The 17,194-nt window shown below is 47.6% G+C and overlaps 1 protein-coding gene across 6 annotated transcripts in view; it reads left to right on the top strand.

Moving 5' to 3' along the window:
- Window positions 1-17,194, top strand: part of LOC148022310 (uncharacterized) — a 255,924-nt gene that overhangs the window by 219,517 nt on the left and 19,213 nt on the right. For all 6 annotated transcript variants that reach the window (XM_087697949.1, XM_087697947.1, XM_087697950.1 and 3 more), the window contains 2 exons: window positions 3,812-3,906; window positions 4,262-4,364. In XM_087697949.1, the coding sequence (XP_087554075.1) occupies window positions 3,812-3,906; window positions 4,262-4,364 (198 nt within the window). The remainder of the gene's footprint in view (window positions 1-3,811; window positions 3,907-4,261; window positions 4,365-17,194) is intronic.

Here is a 17,194-nt window from a genome sequence, read left to right as displayed (position 1 = left end):
GATAGTCATTTGGATGCACCCATGGCTGGTCGTACTAGAAGGCAAGCTCGTATGCATGATACTACACATACCATAGAGTTTGTTATGGCAACAGGTATAGTTGATGATGAGGAGCCTGAATGTTTTGAGGATGCACAACAAAGTGTACATTGGATGGTAGCAATGCAAGCTGAATTTGATTCTATCATTAAGAATCAAACATGGGATTTAATGTCTTTGCCCTTTGGGAAGAAAGCCATTGTAACAAAATGGGTCTACAAGCTGAAACGGAACGCAAATGGATCCATTGACAAATATAAGGCAAGGCTTGTAGCCAAAGACTATGCCCAGAAGAAAGGCATTGACTATGAGGAGACATTTTCTCCTACCTCTCGAATGACTACCATCAGGTCTATAGTTGCTTTGGCTGCCCATTATGGATGGACTGTGCATCAGTTAGATATTAAAACTGCATTTTTACATGGGGAACTTCATGAGGAAGTATATGTACAGCAGCCATTGGTTTTGCAGTTGAGGGATATGAACACTTGGTTTGCAAGCTGAAAAAGGCTTTATATGGCTTGAAACAAGTCCTAGAGCCTGGTATGCAAATATTGATGCCTTTTTACTCAGCCAAGGTTTTATAAACAGCTCATCTGAGTCTACCCTTTACATATGTAAAGAGGGGGGATCCATGCTGATCATTTGTCTATATGTTGATGATCTTTTGCTTACAGGGACACATGCTGATCAGATTTCAGCATTTAAACAAAATTTGCAGCAAACTTTTGAGATGTCAGACTTGGAGTCTTTGCATTATTACTTGGACATTCAGTTCATACATGATGCTAGAGGTATTGGTTTATCACAGTCAACATACATTGGTAAACTTCTTGAGAAGTTTGGCTTACAGGATTGCAAGCTAGTCTGTACACCAATGGAACCTGGACTAAAGCTGTCATTACATGATGACAGTGATTTGTTTGATCTACACACATATGCTCCAGTAGTTGGATGCCTTATTTACCTATGCAACACTAGGCCAGACATACAGTTTGCAGTTTCAGCCTTGGGGAGATATATGCATCAGCCACAGATGTCACATTAGCAAGTTGTTAAGCGTGTCTTTCATTACTTGTAGGGTACTAGATCTCTTGGATTGCTTTATGCCAAGAGGGAACCATTGCAGTTACGTGCTTACAGTGATTTTGATTGGGCTGGTGATTATGATTCACATCACTCCACTAGTGGCAATTGTTTCTTTCTTGGCTCATCTTGCATATCTTGGCTTAGCAAGAAACAATCCAATGTTGCCACATCATCATGTGAAGCTGAATACAAGGTGGCTTTCACTACCATTGTTGAATGCCTATGGATTAGGCACTTGCTAGCTGATCTGGATGTATCTATTACGAAGCCTACTCCTTTGTTCAATGACAGTCAGAGGGCCATTGCAGTAGCACGAAACCGAGTGTTTCATGCACGCACGAAACGCATTGAGATACATTATCACTTTGTCAGAGAGAGGCTACGTGCAGGTGGAATCAGCCTTGTCTATTTTCCTACCACCAATAATGTGGTAGACATCTTCACCAAAGCTCTTCCTCATGACAAATTTGAAGCATTTCGCAATGCTTTAAATTTGATCTCCTTTGGTGGTGGGGATGATCCTTGTACTTTTGATCACTCTTCACTCCAGGAGGGTTTGTTGGGTTTCACTCATGCCTATACTCACAGAGGAGTGTCGGTGATCAATAGGACACAGGGGCACTTTTTACTCTCAGTACGAGAGGTTTTTCCCCCCAATTTTATATATTATTCTTTCGTATGTGCCTATGTCACACACTTACGGGCACTTATTGTGTTCAGGTGTGAACACCCCCTACAACCCTAAGGTTTAAGGGTTGTACTTTGTACTTTCAATTTACACTCTTGTAGTCTATTGCATTGGGTGTCCTGCTTCACTCTCCACACTGTCTACTACACTCTTAGTTGAGCTTCGATCCTCTCAACCTCTCACAAGGTTTTGTGCCTTTTGGCAAGAAGAATCTAGATGTCTTTAGCAACAAGTTTCCTTGTGCTATTGTAGGGAAGAGTTCCATGGTTTTCTCCCATGACTAGCAAGGCTTTTCTTGGAGCCACAAGTATCTATTCCAAGAATTTGAATTGATGCAAGACTATGGTTGGTGATTGGAGCCTCGATGTCTTGACATTGGGAGTAGGTGTACTATCATGGGGTGGTTTTTGATAGCATGAAAGTCCAAATATCATTCCCATTGGTTGGTTTCAAAGCTGGTATGCTTGGGGTAATGTATGCATGATGTTAGTCAGCACTAGTGGCAATGATGGATTCACGTGATTGAGACATGGGTAGTTGATGAGAAGATCCTCAACATTGACATGTTCTTCAAGTGAATTTCCTGATTAGTGGGATGACTGCAAGGCATGCTGTATCAATGCCTATTGACATGATAAATATGTTCATGATGGATAATTTGAGATTGTGGACAAGGTGGCAGCCTTGAGGCATGGAGCTGCAATGATGTACACGGCAAAGGCATGATGCCCCTAAAAGCATCACCCAGTGCTGAGCTGAAAGAGCAGAAGCCTATGATAATGATGAGGTGGAGTCTTAACACTTGCCGTTGATGCCTATTATGGTGGCAAGGTGACGAAAAGCACCGATGTCCCAATTGGCAGACATGGGTGGAAAAGCACTATGGTGGTGACCCTAAACACAAAAACAGAGAACATCAAAACAAAAGCATCATCAACACAATTGAAGGCAAGAAAGAATAGGCTGCCATACTAACCTTGGTGAGGCTTATAAGAAGAGTGATTATTAAGTAGAGAGGGTCTTGGCAGTGAAGGAAGGAGAGATGGAGGCATCATTGACCAGAAAGAGGCTGGGATGGTGCAAATTGAGAGAGGAGGTGGTTGAGGCACTGATCTTGCATTGTTGGAAGCCAAGTCAGTGATTATGAAGGAAAAGGCTGAGGTGTTGGCCATTTTTTGTGGTGGAGAGTGTGAAGCCAAGGTGGTGGTTGAGTTTGCTTGTTGGATGGTGCTGCATAATCCGTACATGCTCACATCAAAGGCCCTGTAGTTTCAAGCTATTCATGGAGGTGTGGAAGTGACTTCTGGAGTGTCAGGCCTTGCATTTGGAAGCATCATGGAGTAAGACCTCCCCAAAATTGATCCAAAGAGTTCCACTTGCCCACATAGCTTGGAGTTGCAAAGGATTGTGATCTTGATGCTCTTGTTGTGCAAGCCTTGGATAGAGAGCTTGGTGTTTCTAGACAAAGACTTTGACCATGAGGATGCCATCATATCAGATATGGAGAGCTGCTTTGTTTTCACTGTTCCTGAAGAGATATCCCTGCCAAGGAGCTATTCTGGGTTGGTAGACATCAAATTGAACATAAAGTTGTAATGTGGGTGCTTGTACACCGTGAACCACTGAACTTGGCCATAAAGTTTGTGATTCTGTGCCCTGTTTCTGACCTATAAGAGGCTACCATTGTTTGTGTGTGTCTCATAAATATCAACATTGATGCTTGTTCCATCTCTCTCTTGCTTTGAACTGCCTGATTTTGCAGTAGATTGGAGTTCCTGTTGGTTTCTTGGGTCTTGGATAGTGTTCTTTTGAGGTGCCTGATTTTGCAGTAGATTGGAATTCCTGTTTGGTTGCTTGAATCTTGGATAATGTTCTATCTTCTTTGCACGGTGCAGCACAGGTTTTTTTTTTTTTTTTTTTTTTTGGGGGCGCGGGGCGGTGGGTGGGGTTGGGTTGTGAATGTGCATAATTTTGATTCCCTTGGTTTCATAACAGGTTATTACAGGCCAGCTGCATCTTCGAATGAAGATCCTGTTATTTCCATTATTGATGAGCTTCTAAGTGGAGGCCGTCTGTGCCACTTCTACAGAGTGAGTACCTAATGAAATGTAGTACAGATGTTACAGACCCATCAACATACACACAGTTGCCAATCCATGGATATGCACGTCTAATGCTTATATAGCTGTAGCCAACCTGAGTCACAAGCTGATTTACTAGTGCACATTAACCTGAACTAATAATGCTTAACAAAGCAAAATGGTTGCGCATCCATCATTCTTATTTATTCAAGCATTCTTCCCATCTAACCCATTGATTATATTGCAGCCCATCAGGTTGTATATGGGCCATTCAGCATGTGCACTATTCCTTTATTTGAAGTGAACAGGTTGATTGTGAGTGTATTTTGAGACAAAAACTCATGCTGTCTGATCTTAAATGCAGAATCTAATTTTGGAAGGCAAAGCGTTATCGGCGACTTCAAGTGACACATACCCTGGTGATCAAAGACCTTGCCTCTTTTTGGTCTATGGAGTACCTGCAGCAGGTAGCATGTATCTATCTACTTTTTGACTTTTTGTAGGGTACATTCTTCCTTAGATCTCAACCTACATTCATTCTTCTGTACACGATTTTGCACAGAATAGTCCCACAAGGAAGGTGTAAAAAGATAATCTAGAGGATCAGCGCATACTTTGATTTCTTCATCAATAATATTGGAGAAATTATTGTTATATAATTTACAGTTACAATTTGTTAATTATAAAGTCTTTTATTGCTTGCAGTCAGATCATAATAGATTTATGTTAAGAATAAGTGTCCTGTATATATGCGCTGAATGCCCTAGCCTCTGGTAGTAGAATAAAATGAAGATTGTGCTAAAGCTCCCATATGAGGAGCCATGGTGAGTGCACATGTGCCACGTTGATTGCAGTATAAAGATTGGCAATTGGCCTACATGTTGCTAAACGTCAAGGAGAGGTTGTGTCAATGTGGAGAAACAGTTGGATGATGTAGAAGTTGGGTCCAGTGCATTACATGGTCCTACTAACTTTTTCGCCAACATATCTGCCACCAGTGAAAGGTTGGTCAAGGGTAATTTTGGTTGTTTTAGCTTTCAGCCAAAGTCTCTTCCTGTAGTCCTTGGCTATTACAAAATTCAACGTGGGAGGGTTTTGTGATGGTTCAGGTGGTTTTTCAGAACCAGGCATTTGCTTCAAGGATTCAATGTGACATGAAATATCATTGCCAAGTACCATATCAACTGGGCTATAGATGTATGGTGGGCTTAACATTTAAATATTCAGCACCATGTTTTTGGTTGTTATCCAGTTGCATAATTTGAACAATACTAATGAGAGCAATTCTAGAATATGGTGAGACGTCTTGCACTATTTGGTGAGATTGGAAGAGTGTACTCTAGGAGATGGGGAGACAATCACGGATTGCAGAGACATGCCAGTTCCAGAGACTTGGACGCACCCCATGTGGATCCTCTCATGGAATGTACAAGGCTTCAGAGGATGATTTTTCATGCAAGGCCAGAGCAGCACGACGTCATGAGATAGGACTTCAATAGAGCACTAGTGGGAGGATCGATGGGTTTCCTCATGTTATAAGAGCACCAACTCTCAATAGGAAGGATATTCTGATATTGTGGGAAGCTTTTGCTAGGGCAAAGCTACACTTACTAGGCAGTAGTTATGGGTCGCATAGAGTTCTAGATGGCTCTCGGACACAGACAATACAAGAGCAGGCCAGTGTGGTTCCAGAGTGCGCCATGTGGGTCTTTGTGAGAGTGGATGCACTCATTGGTCTGCTCATCATTTATACCCTAAAAAACCCATGAGACAGGAGACAATTCTCGACTTCCCTTAATCAATCCTAACCTCTAGTCACCCATCAGATAGTAGGTTGGTACATGGTAGAGGCATTGGAGGATAGGAGAGGCAGTTCTACACAAGGATTCTTAGTGAAACAGAGTAGGTTGCCTAGGAGGAGCTTATATCTTGGCTCAAAGGAGAGGATCCTTGGTTCACAATCATGTTTGGCAGATCCACAAACTCACTCGAGTTCTCTAGGAGAGATTGGGCAGCAGAAGCTAGGATGTTCTCCAAGATCGACTGTTTCTATGTGGATGACTAAGCTTGCAACAAATGTAGCCTAGTGGACATCATTCCTAGTACGACTCTCTTGGATCATCACCAGTTCAGCTAGCTCTCTTTGAGAGAGTGAGGACCCCACTCCAATGTAATGATTCCAAAGCACCTATATCACAATGGCGATCTTAGAGACTCCATCGCATGGATTTAGGGATCTAGACCTTTCATAGCTAGAGACTTGGATGAAGGGCTGCACAAGATCAGCTCCTTTAGACAGGTGGCCATGAGCAAAAGATAGGCCTTCTAGAGAGGGAGAGGATTGCCTGAGCATCATGGCTGCACTCCAGAAGTAGGAGGAGAGACATCCAGGCTGCAGATTAGTAGTTGAGAGAATGCATATTGCGAGGGCAGAAATCGACAACATGAAGGAAGTAAGGATATTAATTATAATACAGGTTTCAAATGAGAGGTTCCTTCTAAACTTAGTCACACGATAGAGATAATAGAGACTTTTTTTATATTACAGGCCTAGACACTAAGCAAGGAGTGCGGAGACTTAGGAGAGTGGATGGATCCATAGCATAGGGTCCTCAGGAGGCAAGGCAGGTGGCTACAAAGCACTATACAACTTTGCTAGGATCCACGAGTAGACCCCCTGTTGAGCCACTAATATTAGGGGTTTGCACTAAAACATAATTATGGTGCATTAATCCCTAATTTAGTCTCCTTAAAACAGCCCCAAAAAGCAATTTATGCAAAATTACCAAAAAGAAATTGCTTTATTTTGACAGTAGGACAAATGCCCCCAAATCTCCTATGAATAGGAGTCCTGTGTTTCTGCATCCTTCATCCTAATCATTTTCACTTTCAGCCCTCAGCTTTCAGCCCCTCCCCATCAATCCTTAATTTAGGCTCCTTAAAACAGCCACAAAAAGTAATTAATGCAAAATTACCAAAAATAAATTGCTTTACTTTTGATAGTAGGACAATGCCCCAAAATCTCCTATAAATAGGAGTCTTGTGTTTGTGCATCCTTCATCCTAATCGTTTTCACTTTCAGTCCTCAGCTTTCAGCCTCTCCCCGTCACATTGCTGCCTACAACCCTTTCAAAGGACATTGCAAGATAGTGGAGGATCTTCACTGGCTGTTGCTCCATGCATTCAAGAGCTGTCCAGTCTGCCATGACCTGATTTTGGAGGCGGTCTACAGCAAGCGACTTCAGTATACAGTAGGTGACTGCAGCCTGTGTGGATCAGCTGCTGTGTTTCATCAGTTTCCGCCTTGCTGTTCTGGACCTTCCCCAGCTTGTCGCATGCATACCAGCAGTTGTATTTTGCAATTTAGTAGATTGGTTTTATGCCGCATTTCTGCTCAAGACAGACTGTCCAGAAGTTGTCCTGATTGCTGCCACCAATATAGAAAGAGATCAAGTAATACCTCTGCGAATCATGCTCGCTTCATCATCATTAATTCAGACTCAAAATTCACAATTCCAACCCATCACCCACATCTCATAAAATCTTTCAGCTTTGTACACACATTCCTCTATTCCACAATTCACCACACAAGGGTTTACCACACCAATAGGCATGTATCCCATAGGGCCATAGGTCAAACTGCTATCACTCAGCTGGTTGGTTCTAGTGCAGCGATGGTGGAAGTTCCACTCCTAAACCAAGGCATCGATGGGGACTTGTATGAGTGTATCCCACCCACGCATCAAGCTCCACCCAACCCTCCCATCTCACAAATGGCTACACAATTTGCCAGTATATGAATACCCAGTGGGCCAATCTAGTTAATCACCTTCCTTGGGGCATACAGCTAGATTCACCATAGTAGGCACTTGCATACTACATGTAGCACCTAGTCACTTCCACTTTTATTCTATGCCACCCACCTATCCAACTCTTCACACAACCACCCGTGCATGTACATCAACCAAGAATGTGTTTATAGATACGATTCATTTCGATGGTCCAACATTACTGCTTGGTCAATTTTGATGAAGCGTGTCTTGGATTCCTAAGGAACTTGTTCAATGGCGGGAACCCCAACCTAACCCCGATGGTTCTCCTCTAAGGTAGCTTGCTCTTGGCACAATAGAAATGCCATAGCCATAGTCAAGCTCATGCAGGGCATTATTCTTTGGTTTCACTAACAACTTTGACACTTTGATCTTGCATTTGAGCGTTGGGCACACCTAGTTGACTGCTATGCAGCTCGCAATCATACCCAACATAGCAAGTTTGACCATGAACTCCAAGAGTTAAGGATCACTAAGAGGGATGATTTGATTGTCAAGTTGCTAGAGTGTCGACATCTACACGTTGAATTTGTCACAACTAGCCCACCAAAGTGAGGCAACAATCAAGTCACTTTGTTCATGAACAAGCTCCACTTAAATATTTCAATTTTATGCAGCAGGTCATTTCCTCAGAACTCTTTGTTTACCTTGAGGATAGATTGGATGCAACATCTTTTTTACTTTCAGAATTTCCATCTACATCTAGTGTACAGCTACAAGTGATTGAGCCTACTTTTTCAAAAGACCCTCTGATCCAATGGATTGCATAGCCTCCTTTTTTTTTTCCTGTAGAATGTGGCTGATTATTTTACTCAAAAAAAACTGATTACAACAGAGTGCTCATGCTCAACAGACTAAACTCGAGCTGATGCAAAGTCACCACTACATCATGTATACAAGCCTCTCAAGGCGGTCTAGGGGGGATGGGGGCAAGAAGCCATGGGAGAGGGGTATATCGCCAAATGGGACTGCCTGCCTACATCACGAAGAATAGGCCCTGGCCGCCCCAGGTATGTATGAAGTGACCACGGAGCTCCTGACGAGCCCTGGACTCGCCCTGCACCTGACCCCATTGGCCGCGGAGGGAGTGAATGATGGAGGTCCATAGCTCTGCTAAGGTCGCAGGTGCTGAGAGTCTCTCACCGCCGAAGGCCACCTGGCAACGCGCCTTCCAGATATGCCATCCAGTAAGACTCCCTATGATCTCCCATATCTCTAAGCAGTCTGCTGTGGGCTCCAGTACCTGTCGGATAGGTAGGGCTTCCACACCAACCACTACGCATGACCCTTCCTTGATCATGAAGATCGTGTCCTGCATCCCGGCCTCATATAGAAGGTGCCGGCCCTGGCTAACTACCTGCCAACAGAAAGCTCCCCATGAAATATACCCGAGGCTGGGGGCTATACGTCCAAGGATACGGCATGCTCCTCTCCACACCAGCTGCGCCTCCTCACAAGACCAAAGGCAGTGCTTTGGGGTTTCTAGAAGCTGCTGTGTGCAGCGCTTACAACCTCCCGCCTTCTGCATCTGGGCAAGCCAGCTTCCCACTGCTAATCCTCCATGTGCCACCAGCCATAAAAAATACAACACCCTCCTCGGCCTCCAGCTATCCCATAGGCGGCGCCAGAAGATCAGTCGGAAGGGCTCCGTGATGCTGTGCTCCGCCCAGTGCCTGCTACATGACAGCGCCCAGTCCATATCCTCCTGCATCAGTACATGTCTGCCAATCTTGGCAGTGTATTCTAGGAACCTGGGTGGTTTTTTTGCAACCGTAGAGGCCGGCCACAGCCACTCTCCTGGATCCCACTCTAGCTCATCAAGTGGTCTACCCTCCCAGATCCAAAGGCGCCACTCCTTGAGCTCCATCCAAAAAACATAGGGGTCTAGTCGCCAAGTCTTCCCCTGAAGACCCACCACCCGAATCCTCCTCCATGAAAGGGTGGCAATCCCCTCATCCTGTTGCCCTCTGTCAAGGGTCAGACGTCCCCCCTCCTGAACATCAAAGAAGGTCCCCTGGGGGGCGCCACCCACTCTACCTGCCACCTGAAGAGGGATGCCTGCTGGAGAGAACCTGGCTGCCCATACTTCCCCGGCCTCTACTGGTTCTCGTATCGGGAGAGCAAGCCACTCCAAAGGTATTGCTGCGTCTATCTCTCTTCTCCTCAACTCCACTCCTCTCGTGCACCCTGATACTCGCTGTAGCACCTCCTTGTCTACCATCCTATACACCTCTCGCCATGTCCTGATGGAAGGAGCCGGGCCGGCCTCCCACCCAGCCCACTGGATGTGGGGACGCTCACCTATCTGTGCCCCTTCCCTATCTTTGACCTGGAGGTTCCAAATCACCGATTGACGGTCTATTTCCTCTTGGCAACCCGAGGGGCTTTGGAGTAGGGCCTTACGGAGGCCCTACCACATGCGGAGTAGGCTCCGCAGGAAAGGTGATCTGGGCGGGGTAATCTGGATTGAAGTGAAGATCCATCTTAGGGACGGCCTCCACTCCCCGCCAAGCCTCGGTTTGCAGTCCTGAAGGCCCTCTTGCAGTAAGACCTTCCAGGTCTGCCCGCCTAGTGTGAGACCGCGGACAACTAGCTTGCCCAAGAGGGCCATACTCTGATATTTTGGGTCTATGATCCCAAGCCCTCCCTCTGATCGATGTCGTATGATGGTCACCCACGCTACCTTGGCCCTGGAGTCTCTGGAGCCATCAGAACCCGACCAAAGGAAATTCCGCACCAGGCGATGAAGCTGCCTTGCGCACGATGAGGAGAAACACCAACACAAGGCGATGTACCAGGCCGTCGCTAGGAGGACCTGGTTAACCACCAGGGCTCGACCGGCTAGAGAGAGACGAGCCATGCTCCAGTAGGTCAGTTTCCTCCTAATAGAGTCTAGAACAAGAAGAAATTGCTGGGCAGGAGTGATATCAAGTCCCACCTGGAACCCCAGGTATCAAACGGTCTGCCCTCTGCTCACCCATCTAAAACCCAAGTGGACTCCCCACTCCGTGCCGGAGTCCGGGTCTGTGAGGAAACCAACCGACTTTCGCGAGTTGATTTTCGCACCCGCTGCAACACAGAACACCTCAAGAGCCAGCCTCATTCTTTCTAGCATCACCTCATCGTCCTCTATGTAGAGTCCTATGTCGTCTGCGTACTCTGAGTCTAACAACTCAGTCTCCTCTCTCACTGGAAGTCGGAGGCCACGTAGTCCACTCACACATGACCTAAGGAAGTGAGACATCGCCTCTGCGAAGAGTAGGAACAGGTATGGGGCCAGGGGGAATCCCTATCGGACCGATCTCTCCAGTCGGACCTCCTCCCCTCGCCTTCCGCCTATGAGAACCCTGCTGGTGGCTGATTTGTACAGGCCGCAGACCCTGCGAATCCAAGCGTGGGGGAATTTTAACTTCACCATGGTACCCTCTAGGAAATCCGAGTCCACCCTGTCGTATGCTTTCTTGAAGTCCAATAGTAGTACTGCCAGTCTTTGCCCACTGTGCTGAGCCCACTCTGTCGCCTCAAAGAATGTAAATACATTGTTTAGGATGCTCCTATCCTGGACAAAGCCTGTCTGTGTGTCATGAATGATGTCTGGAAGCACATGGCGTAATCGTCTACCAATCATCTTTGCTAGAGCCTTATAGGCCACTAACAATAAGGTGATCGGTCTCCATTGGGATAGCTCCAATCGGTCTCCCCCTTTGGGGAGAAGACTGATAAGGCCTGTCGAGATCCTCCCTGGCATCTGTCCTGAGTTGAATATCTCCTGGAAAGCCCTCAGTAGGGGATCCTTCACCACCTCCCAGTAGGTAGTGAAGAAGGCCTTAGAGAGGCCATCCTCCCCCGGGCATTTTTGCCCATCCTGTGTATGGAAAGCCTCCTCTAGATCGTGTATCTAGGGCGGATGTTGGGGCATCAAGTGCCAAGAGAACTGGGCAATGATCAAATAGTGTGGTGCCTGCCAACTGCTCAATCTGGCCTCCACGAGAACCTCCCTACTCTCCCACATAAAACCTGTCCAACCGCTCTAGCAAGGCTCCGCCTAGCGACCTGTAACCCCAAGAAAAGTCCAATGACCTCTCCCTCCTGTGGAAGGCAGGGTCTTTCCAGGCATCCCGTGCTCCAACTGCAAGCAAAAAGACCTCCCATGCCTCCTGCTCCTCCCCAGCCATGCCCTGGTAGTTTCTTCCTCTGCTCTGCTGGTCCTCCAAAGCCTCCAGATTGTTGAAATCTCCTCCAACAATCCAGGAATCCACCTCTGGGAGTCCATCTACAGTCTCCACCCAGAACCTGCTGCGTGTCCTAACCTCCGTAGGGGCATAGACATTGAGGACTCCAATACACGAGTCCCCAATATCCAGTCTGATCCATAGAGCCCTTCCTGCCACTATCGTCCCGTGGTCTCGTACACAGATAGTGAGACTCGGGCCAATAGAGGTGCATACCCCTCCGCTCGTGCCCTGGGCACCTATGGCTTGCTCCCAATAAGTATGCGAGCTACCCGGTAGTACCTTCCCAACCCGCTAAGCCTGGGCGAGGGTGAGCTTGTGCTCCTGTAGTAGCAAGATGTCTATCTGTTCGGCGAGGGCAGGCTGCAGCTCCTACCGGACAATCAGCTTCCTCGAGCCACGCGCCCCACTATAGTGGAGACTGTTCACATTCCAGGATGCAAGATGTAGGCTCATGGGGAAACCTGTGACTGATCGAACATGCATCGGTTCGGTGTGGAAGCTGCAAATGAGGAAGAAAGACTGCGAAGCATGCAGGTACGTTTTGCCGCCGGTCTGGATGGTGAGCTCTAGTCCCCCATGGTGGCCCTCGGCCGGACCATAGGGGTGATAGATGCTCCAAGTGGTACTATCAATGCATCTATCAGCCATGCTGAAAACCGCGACTCTGTACACTGGTAGAAGCGGGCTGCCTGTGCCGGGGGCCACTCAATCACGTCCCTCGGCGCTCCCCACTGTGGGGGGGCTCGAAAGATAATGCTCAAATGCGGGACGTCGACGCCAACCCACCAGTTAATGTCCATCATGCAACCTGGCCACTGTTGTGCGAACAGTGCTAGTCCTTCATCTCCCTTCCATTAGGAGATGTGATCTGCCACCTGACTCTTCAATTCCTCCTCAATCTGTATAGTCGTCCACTCTTCTGAGAAGGATGACTAAAAAAAGAAAGCGTAGTTTGGTCCATCCGGTGGTGCAAATAGGTGGACCTTGCCCCTCCTTGACTTACGAACCACGAAGATCCCCACCTCTAGAGGTAGTGGGAACACTCCGCGCTCCGCAACTCGCGGGTAAGACCATGGGCCACTGTGAAAAAACTCTTGTGGCAGCAGCTGTGCCTGTCTCGGGAAAGTATGGCGGGTGGCAGGGGCAGATGAGCTGGTGGCTGTGTGGACAGGGGGGACTGCTGGTGTGCAGAGGAGGTAGGTGTGTGTGGCTCATCACCTCTTGTGGGAGGAGGGGGAGTGGGTCTGGGGGGGCTCACCTAACCTAGGTGCGGATCAGGGGGGGTGCTCAGTAGGGGGGGTGATGGGGGTGGAGTGGATCGAGCTATGGTGGGATGGCTAGAGATGCATGGTGGGTGTTTTGGGGGGGGGGGGGGGGGGGGGGGGGCGGCGGGTAAGGGGCCTGTGGGGGCTCCGACGAGGCAGTCTGTGGCTCATGTGGAGAAAATGGGGGGGATCGGTCTTGTCTGGTGGGGCGGACAAGGGGGGGAAGGATAGTGCCAAAGAGCCTCCCAAAGTCTTCCACCAACTGGCGGTACTCAATTGCCAGCAGGCCGGGGAAGAGGAGTATGACCGGGTGCCGAAGAAACCTGTTGTGGAGTGCAAACGCCTCCACAGTGAAGCCACTGTACCAAGGGACCATGTATATGACCCCCTTCGTGGATGCATATCGTGAACTGGCGAGTAGCTCGCGAGCTGCATCTGCTGAACTGAGGCGGACCATGAAGATCCCTTGGCCCAATAGGACCGCCTCCATGATCTGCGCCGTGCCGATGCTCAGCGTGGAGTGGAGCCAATCCCGAAGCTGGGCCCTAGCTGGGGAATGTTCTACTACTTGACCATAAATTGTTGTTTCCATTAGCTCCAGCTCCTTAGCTCGGACGGCTAAGAGTTGCTCCTCAGAGAGGACTACGTGCAAGGTGTTCGACTGGGGGGCACTCGATGAGTACGCTGGTGTCTGACCAAAGGTTTCCATTGCCCGTCCCTTCTGGGAGAACCTACCTATCACGTTGCTGTGCTGCTGAATGGGGAGTTGCTGCAAGGGGAGGGAGCAACTGGAGGGGAGGGGGAAAGCGCCGGGGGGGGGGGGGGGGGGGGGGGGGGGGTTGGGGGGGGGTGTTGGGGAGGGGAGGGGGGGTGGGGAAACGGCCAACCAGGGGGACAGCCAGGTAGGAGGGGGAAACGGCAGACAGGCGGCCGTTACACAACGTTGGCAAGGGCGCGCAAACAGCACTGGGAGGCGCGAACAGTGCTGGGACGGCCACGATCAGTCGGGACAAGAGGCCAAACACTCGGGGCGGGGCGAGCAATCGGACAGCGGGCGAACAGTCGGAGCGCGATCGGACGGGCGATCAGTCGAATGGCGCGTAATCGGGGCGGGGGGACAACAGCGCGACATGATGGTTGAGCTTTCAAGACCCTCTTTGCATAGCCTCCTTGCTTACTTGGTTTAGATGTTTGTGACACCGTTCAATACCCCATCACTCTTAACATTAGTAGGGCTAGCCTCAGTGTGCCTTCACTTTATCCTAACTTCTTTGGCCTAACTTCTCTATGGGGGTGGGGATCCTTCTAAACCCCGACAATACAAACCATACACACCTAGGGCTAGCCATAGTGCACCTTCACTTTACCCTAACATCTTTGGCTTGCTTTCGGTTTGGGGATGGGGATCCTTCTAAACACCAACAACTCAAACTATACACACCTATAAAAGCACCTAAATCACTTTCATTGAAGTTTAGGTATGTGTGTTGTACAGTCTCTTGTGGTAGTTATGCTACTTATTTGTGCTTTCAGTTTGGAACTAACCTCCACAAGACTCAAATCACCGTTTTGTTCAGAGGGGAAACTTGGATAGTTTGGGACTTCCTACCTTGGTTGCGCTCTTTGGTTGGGCTACCAGCATGAAAGCTTATTCTTCCAAGGCCAAGTTACAACCTTCCTTGAGTCTACCATGGCAGCTATTTATTTCATAGGTTTCAGCTACACATGTGTGTCACTCTTCTTCTTTGGGTGGTTCTCCTCCCCCCATTGCCATCAACATGTTGGGTGAGAGGGGGAGTTATCCTCCCCTTGGTGCTTACAGGATCTTGGTCATATTGTATTGACTTATTCATACTCTTTGTATCATCATCGGTTTTCATGTTGATGATTCATGCTTGTAAAAGGGCAATTGAGCAAGTGAATAATTCCCCTTTGAGGGCATTGCTCAACTAGTATCACTACAGCTTGCATAAAATTTTGTTTGAGCATAACATTTTGCTCTATCCCTTGCACATGCATTGGCAGTGTGTTCATGTAAAAGGGAGGTGCTCATCCAAGGATGAAAACTCTTTGCATCTGTGCATACCTCCCTTTTACTTTGTCAAATGACCAGTTGACTCACATCCAACACATTTGCAACATCTCACTTTGAGGTAGCCTAGTATGATAGAGTTTTCATGGCAGCTATTCCCTCATCAACATAGCCTTGCATTTACATAAATTTTGCTCATGGAGGATGTTTAATATTGCCCCTTATTGTCAATAAGAGCCATGAAAAAGAAAAAGAAAGACCCTTTAAATAGGGCTATGTGAAAAACAATATCCATCACCTTTGTAGTCTCGGTAGGTTTTGGGCAGTCCATTAGTGGTTTGACCGGATGAGTATGCAGTTGCTGGCTCTTTTTACAGAAGAGGAGTTAGAAGGCATTCCTGGCCCTACCCCTAGGCAAGTGTCCAAGAGAAGATAGTTTGGATCAGTCCTTGAACTATTGCAATTTTATTAGTGGTTACAGCTTTTCAAAAGATTATGGCATGAGGAGATATGCTAGAGAGACTATTTGAGGGATTGATTCATCTCATTCCTAAGGGTGGTGGGGACAAATTGGAGATTACAGAATAAAGGTTGATGCCTACAGTATCCTTGCAAAGGTGATTAGACTTTAAGTTAGCCCCATTGATGCGAGACATTATTCATCCCACTAAGATTGGTTTTGTTGGAGAGCATAGCATCTTGGAAAAAATCTTCACCTTTCTGGGAGTCCACCACTCTTTCTTCACAAACCAAGACCTCATGTGCTTCTTCTATTTTGAAAAGGCATATAATTGTATGGATTGGGAGCTCATGGAGGACACCATGTTGAGGATAGAGAGAGAGAGAGAGAGAGAGTATGACGTTACCTCTAGTATCAAAAGCCAGCTTAGCAGGTGGACCCTTTGGACCATCCGAATACACTCTCCTAGTGGGCTGTTGACGGGGAGCAGAGGAAACCATAGCAGGAGCAGAGTGCTCTGAAGACAACATTTCTTTCCTGCGCATATAAGTACGCATGGAATCTTGTGAGGCAGTAGGCATAGTATCCACCATGCCAGCAACAAGCCTGTTGCCTTTTTTGCGCGTACATCGACCCAGTCATTGCCACGGAAATCCAAACCCGAAACCTGTTGTTTACCTTTATCCAAAACTTTAGGTGACTGAGTGGCATCCTGCGATGGAGCATCACACACCATATCTTCCATGGGCAGCGCAACATACTCAGTATCTGAAGTGTGGTGCTTCTCTGGGCATTCGGCCATAAAATGCCCCAATTTTCCACACGAAAAGCAATGTCCTGTAAAGTTGCCCCATTTCAAACGACAAAAGTGTAAAGGATGCATGCCAGAGCAATTAAGACGTAACCAAGCAGACCTTTTCCTAGCAGTGTCCCATAACATACACAAACGGTTACGATTCATGGCCCTTAGGCTTGGGGGGACCAGAACAGTGCCCACAGCGGCCATGGCGTCCTTTAACAGTGGCCAATAGACAGCCGGACAGTTTTCCACTTCAATCCACACAGGCCATTCACGTTGCAGCAGGCACTGAAAATCTGCCATTGGGCGCCATGGCACAACATGGACCAAACAGCGATCAAAGAAAAATGGCAGCTTAGATAGGAGAGCAGCACGGTGCGTCTCAGATTTCAATAGCACCTCAAAAAAGCCTCGGGGCCCAACAAAAATCTCTTCAACACATTCCCCTTGTAGCAGACTGTGCAGCCACTGGCGAATACGGGAAAGTTGTGGGATCCTACCAGTGAAGAAGAGTATCACAGCGCATTCATAAAACACTGAAAAGGAGGGCAAGACATTTTCCGGGTCCACTGTGGCTTCCAAAACATCTTCAGTTTTGCAGAGTCAGAAAAGACTTCCTAATTATGTTGAACATAATCGCCAAGCAAAGTATTGGCAAACTCCAGCAAATGCTCCC

Source organism: Lygodium microphyllum, chromosome 17 (genome assembly GCF_053477565.2).
Source record: "Lygodium microphyllum isolate KBCC chromosome 17, Lygodium_microphyllum_v1.1.10, whole genome shotgun sequence".
Lineage (NCBI taxonomy): Eukaryota > Viridiplantae > Streptophyta > Polypodiopsida > Schizaeales > Lygodiaceae > Lygodium > Lygodium microphyllum.
This window is presented reverse-complemented; position numbering and strand designations above follow the sequence as displayed.